General features: G+C 66.0%; 1 protein-coding gene across 1 annotated transcript; it reads right to left on the bottom strand.

Moving 5' to 3' along the window:
• Positions 1 to 2,905: 2,905 nt before the first annotated feature.
• MNEG_12922 (hypothetical protein) lies at positions 2,906 to 6,065 on the bottom strand (the record flags this gene model as incomplete). The annotated part of the gene is made up of 5 exons (XM_014038606.1): positions 2,906 to 3,210; positions 3,393 to 3,452; positions 3,708 to 3,843; positions 4,084 to 4,293; positions 5,613 to 6,065. 5 exons carry the CDS (start codon positions 6,063 to 6,065, stop codon positions 2,906 to 2,908), a joined length of 1,164 nt encoding a protein of 387 aa, XP_013894060.1.
• Between the last annotated feature and the right edge of the window lie 141 nt (positions 6,066 to 6,206).

Below are 6,206 nucleotides of genomic sequence, written 5' to 3' on the forward strand. Positions count from 1 at the left end.
TTGGCTGGGCGAAGGCGCCGGCTCCGCCTGCTGCTGCTGCTGCTGCTTCTGCTGAACGGGCTGCTGCTGCGGCTGCTTTTGCTGCTGCTGCGGTTGCTGCTGCTGCGGGGTGGAGTCCTGCGGCTTGGGCGACGGCGCCGCCGCAGGGGCGGCCGCCGCCGGCTCTGCCGGAGGCACTGCTGCTGCGGCCGCCGGTGCGGGCGCTGCCGCGGAGGCGGCTGCCGCAGGTGTCGCTGGTTGCTGCTGCTGTGGTGCGGCGGGCGTTGGCGCAGCTGCAGCGGGCGCGGGCCCAGCGACCGGCGCAGGCGGCCGCGGGGCCACAGCCGCAGGCGCGGGCGCCGCCGCCAGCGGTGGCGGCGCGGCGGCGGCGGCCGGCGGAGGTGCATGCGCGGGCTGCGTCGGCGGCGCAGCCAGCGCTGCGCCGGGGGGAAGGCCGTTGGGCAGCGGCACGGGCGCGGGGGCCGCGGCGGCGGGCTCGGGGCCATAGATGGAGAGGATGTCGTTCCTCACGTAATACCCCTTGGGGTTGGTTTGGGGCGCCAGGCAGAAGACCTGGGAGAAGCGGCGGGGCACGGCCTGCAGGAGGCGTGGGCGGGGTGGCGAAGTGCGTGTTTTGGGGTGGAGAGGCGAGGCTCAGGGGGAGGGGCTGGAAGGGAGGATGCTCCTGGCTGATGCCATCCCCCCTCCTGCAGAGGACAGCACCAGCGGCCACCGCAGACGACACCAGCCAGACGACACCAGCGACGGGGCAGCCAGGGAGGGCGATGGCCTGCGCGGCGCACCTCGTTGCGCAGCACCACGGTGCCGCCCACGTGCATGACAATTACGCGGTCAATCGCCGGCGCCTTAGGGGCCACGCCCGCGGCCGCCGCCGCTGCCGCCTGCTGGTCGGGGCTAGCTGTGGAAACGCCGTACTGGGCCTGGGATGGGGGTTCAGAGGGGTGGTGTCCGGGTGCGCCTGGTGAAGCGGCAGTACAGTGTTGGGGCGCCGCGGGTGCGTGCCGCTCGCCAGCTGCGGTTGTTGCTTGCCGCGCTGCAAGGCGGCCGGGCAAGCGGGTGCGCAAGATGGGGCCGGCTGCGGGCTGGGCCGGGGCAACGCGCCGCACCTGCAGGGCGGTAACAGAGACCTTGGCGCCAGGCACAGTGCTCTCCATCAACTGCTGGACGCCCTGTAATACATGTGGTGTGTGTGTGTGTGTGTGTGTGTGTGTGTGTGTGTGTTGCATGCACACAAGAGTTGAGGGCAGCTGCCCCCTAGGGAGGGGGCCGCCCGAGCCTGCGCTACGCTCTGCACCCCGCCAGTCATGAGCTCTGTTGCTGCTGCCCACAGGACCGGGGCAGCTTCTGTACTCTCGCGCGGCATCGTGGCTCTGCTGCACCGCGGCGATGCACTCATCGGCAGCGGCGATGCGCACCTCGGGGCCAGTCCCTGACTTTGGCTGTGCGTCTGGCATCGTCACAGTGAGGACGCTGTCATCCTTGAAAAATCGCATGAATAGCCGTGGGTTATTGCCAAGTACATCATAATACTTCTTCTTGAACTCGTCCGCCACCTGCGGGCCAGGTGATCTACGTCTCAGGCCAGGAAGCAGGCAAGTAGCAGGCGTGCCCGCCGCAAGTCGCGACTTCATGCCCGCCCTAGGTGCAGCCCCGGCTGTGTCAAGGCCGCCAAGCTCGCCGACCGCGGCGGGAGCAGCAGCTCGATCTACCGCCTCAGGGGGCCAGCAAAGTGCTACGCACCCAGAAGGCGGACGGAGCGGCCGCCATGGGTAGCCGTGGGGCTGAGCTGCTCAGGGGGGGCTCTGATCACTGCACCGTGGGGAGCTAGGATAGACCGGGCGGCTGGAACCAGAAAAGCCCGCTGAACACTTGTGATGCACGATGAGAACTGGGAACAAAGAATGGGCACGCACGTAAGTGATGGGGGTTGTGTCGGCGAGCCACGGTAACTGGCAAGCGTTTAGTAGAACTCGAAAGCTTGGCTCTCCCACGAAGATGTGTGCTGTTAGTCAAGTTGAGTGGCACAGGAGCCGGCATGAGCGGTTGGTATTGTGCTAGCCAGGCAGCCGCTCTGGCATCATTGGGATGATCTGGAGCGCCATGCTCTGCCGCAGATTCACCCTTCCCTTCTCCATTCCACAGATCTTGCATCCCACTGTAATTTGTCGCAATCTCATTGATGAAGCAGATGCGAGCGTTGCTGCCTCATGGACACATGTGTGCACAAGTCCAAGTCGATCCTCTCGTTGAGACCGTCAATCAGTGCTTTACAAAGTTTTCAGCAAGTTCACAGCATAATACCAAAATACCCATGCACTGGCCTTGATGCAGAGAAATCGAGCGGCTTGACCGAGAGAACAGGCGTACACAAGATTGGAAGCACAACGGCTTGCTTGCCTAGAGCAGTTGAACTCACACACTGGGCGTGGGCGCAGCGGCTGTGCAATGCACAGGGCTCACAAGGCGTGTACCTGTCACACGCCCACCCGCGCATTGCGCGAGGTGGAATTATGTAAAACGGGGCCTTCCGCAAAGCCCACCGCTAGTTTTTGCCACATGTGCGACAAGACCCATGCGGCAAGGCCATGCAAGTGGCAGCTGTTGTTGCTCGCATAGTGGTGGCACAAGCGGCCTGTTGCTCCCTGAGAGTGCGCAATGCTGCCTTGCTTTTCCGATCACCCCCGCGGAGCCCTTCAGCCCACATGGAGACCTGACGCACCAAGTGTACAGGTTCAGTTTGGCATTGTGGTTGAATTTGGTGGCTGCCATGCTCAGTTCAAGGAGTGCAGTCCCATGCTCTGCGCCGGCCCTGTACGGCGGGCATGTCGCCTGCGCACACCACACGTTGCGGCTCGAGCCAGCCCGCGTGACCTGGCGTGCAGGCAGCGCCGTGGCCCCCTCCAGCTCAACCGTGGTTGTGCGCCGCACCGGCCGCGCCGCCCTTGGCCGCCGGCTTGGCGTCGGCCGCCCCGTGCGCGCCGGCCCCGTGCGCGCCGGCCCCGTGAGCGGCGGGGCCGTGGTCGGGGTCGCCGGTGGCAGGGCAGGGCTTGGCGCCGGGGGCGGTGAGCGTCTTCTTGGACCAATCAGTGGTGAGGGCGCCCTGGGGGATCAGATCGCAGCAGAGGTAGGGCGCGGCCGAGGCGTCGTCGTAGATCACGAGGCTGCGGGGCGCGTTGGGGCTGGCCAGGTTGATGGTGCCGTCGTTGGCGCCTGGTGGTTGGTGGGGGGGGGAGGGGGGTGCGAGTGGCGTTTTAGGGTTGCAAGCCAGGGGTGTGAGGTTGAGGATGGGCGAGCTGGCAAGGTGAGGAGGGTGAACCGAGCTGTGCGAACCAAGCGCGCGATGCGGCGCCTTTGGGGCCAGGGGGGTGCTTTGGGCGGTGAGCGAGCCTCACCGTTGCCGAGGGCGGCGCCCGTCTTGTTGGTCTTGCCGGCACCCCACCACAGAGGGTTGGCTGCGCCCAGGGTCAGCGCAATGGAGGGGGTGAGGCGTGGCCCGACCACCACCAAGTCAAGGGTCAAGCGCTGACACGTCTGTGACAGTGCAAAAATTGGTCATCCACTCTGTCCTGCTTTCTCAATGTGGGGTGCGGCACGCAGCAGGCTGCATGCACGCGTCTGCCGCACAATGCATGCGCACCAAGCTGCCAGTCGCTGCCGCTGGGCCTGCGCTGCTGCGTTGAAAAAGGGGTGCGAGCAAGGGGACGCACCAGGGTCGCTGAGGTTGCCCTTGGGGTCAAAGTAGAAGCGGCTGCCGGCGCCGTCGGCGCACTTGGAGGTGTGGGTGCGGCCAGTCATGGAGTGACCGACGAGGGGCTTGCCGTTCTGGCTGAACACGGCGTTGATCTGGCGGGGCGCATGGGGAGGGGTGAGGCGGGGCACCCGCGCGCCATCACTGGCAGCACGGTGAGGGGCTGCCGGGCGGCGGGCCCTGCGGGCTGCCACTTCAAGCGGCGTCGTGCGTGCCGGCCGCGCCCGAGGGTGGCGCCCGCCATTCGGGGTACGCGGGCTGCACGGGCGAGGGACACGGCTTCAAAAAGCCAAATGAGGGTGCGTAAAGATCATGCGTGAAGTTCGCGCGCCCACCTGGATACCCGCGCTGAGGTTGCAGGTGAGGTTCTTGTAGAGGTACTGCCACACGGTGGCGTTGCCGGTGATGGTGATGCCGGCCGGCGGCGCCTTGGCGGTCAGCTTGGCGGCGGGGGCCTTGGGCAGCGCGGCGGCGGTGCCGGGCGCAGCCTTGGACTTGGCGACGGCGTCGGCAGTGATGGGCACAAACTTGGTGCAGAAGGCGACCTGTGGGTTTTGAAGCGGTGGAAATCATTTTTGACCTTGTGCGGGCGGAAGAGTCCGAGGTCGGCGTAAACGGAGCACCCAAGGCAGGGGCGGGATGGCTTCGCTGAGCACAGCCCAAGGCCTGGCGGCCGCCAGCGTTGAGGCCGCGCGCGCCGGCAGCTTTCTGTACGCATTCGGCAGCCACGGGCTTGCCTTGGAGCGGACGTAGTTGGACGTCTCAGGGGTGGTCTCGTGGAATGCGCCGCTGGGGTTGTTGAATTTCGAGGCGTTTCGTAATTTGAAACAAGGGTGGTTAGGGCAAGCCTCATTGGCATGCAGTGGCCTGGGCGCCCTGGGCGCAAGGCATGCCGGGGGGGCTGCTAGGGGTGGCGGTGGGGCGTGCGTCCTTGTGTGTCCTTTGCGCCGCAGCCGTCCTTGTCACCGCAGCGACAGGAACGCCGCGGCGGCCGCAGATCTCTTGCGGGGACCCGGCCCCATGACCGAAGCACCCGGGTTCCCTGGTCCCTGCAGGTGGCGCAGCCCTATTGCCGCTCACTTGTGCGCATTTACGCAGGCGGCAAGCGCCGCGATGGCGAGGAGGGCGAGGGCGCAGCGCATGGCTGCTCGTGTGGCGGTGGGCCTTGTTGGCGGCTTCCAAGACTGGGTCAGCACACCGGAGTGCGGCTGCAAAGTAGTCTCAGGAATCACGGCCGTTCAGCTTGCAACCGTACAAGCGTTGTAAAGCCACGCGTGTCACACACTCCGGGGTGATGTGGGTGCCGCCAGGCTCAGAAGTAAAACGGTACTTCTCGTGCAAACTCGGCCGCTGCTGGATTATAGCAACTGGCAGTGCTCCCATCAATAATTAGAATCGATGAATCACCGTTTTGCATCCCTCTCACCCGATAAAATCGTCGCGAGACGCGGTGGCTGATCACATCTCACGTTGACCTGCCAGAAACGGAAAGGCGCCGTTAGTGGCAGACTATGACCTGAAACGTGGCAGACAATCATTTTTATCTGAATGAGGAAGGCTGAACCAGCATAATGTTGACTGCTTGGCATTGGCTGAGCAGCCGGGCCACTCGTGCTGTGCTGCATGAGCCGGGCCTTCCTGCGACGCCTGCTGGTATACAGTGACGCATGCTTTGTGCATACATGCACACCAGTGTGGACTTTTCCTGACAGACAGCACGGCAATCTGCCCTCTCCTAGTGACGTGACATGTTGCAAGCTCTTGCGCCCCATCACTCGGCTGCCCCTGGTCCCTGGTCGCTGTCGCCTTCGCTGCCGTCCACCCCAGCGCCAGACCCGCCGCTGCCACCGGAAGGCGGCCCCACGCCGCCTGGCGGGCTGCTGCCGAGCAGTTGATGCACAGCTGCAGGAGACTGCGACGCCTCCACCGCAGTGGTGGTCGCCTGCGCCGCCCCCGTGCCCGGCCCACCGCCACCGGCCGCCCCGCCGCCCAGCTCGCGAGCGGTCTGCTGCTCCTGCGTCCGCGCCTGCTGCTGCAGCGCTTGGCCCCTTTTCTCCAGCTTGTGGTGCAGCCACTGCAGAATCGTGTGGAATGCGTCGTCCCGCCAGCCCCCCGGCCCCAGCGGCCGCAGCCACGGCATCGTCCTCTGCCCATACGGGTCCTCCCACTGCCGCATGTAGTGGTACTGCTCCGCGTTCCCCTTCATCTCCTTGACCGCGAGCCGATGCAGCTCCGGGTGCGCCAGCCATGCGAACCGCGTCCACACCGCCGCCATCGCGCGCTGCATGCGGCGGACCCTGTCCGCTGGTATTCCCATTAGGATCTCGGGGATCTGGGAGACGTCGGCCTGGGGCACGCGGACGCTGAAGGCTTGCCAGCGTAGCTGGTGGCCCCAGGGGCCGACGACGCGGTCAATCACGATGACAGGGATGCTGGGGGGGGGGGGAGAGGGAGAGGG

The sequence above is a fragment of the Monoraphidium neglectum genome (assembly GCF_000611645.1).
Source record: "Monoraphidium neglectum strain SAG 48.87 unplaced genomic scaffold scaffold03518, whole genome shotgun sequence".
In the NCBI taxonomy this organism is placed as follows: Eukaryota; Viridiplantae; Chlorophyta; class Chlorophyceae; order Sphaeropleales; family Selenastraceae; genus Monoraphidium; species Monoraphidium neglectum.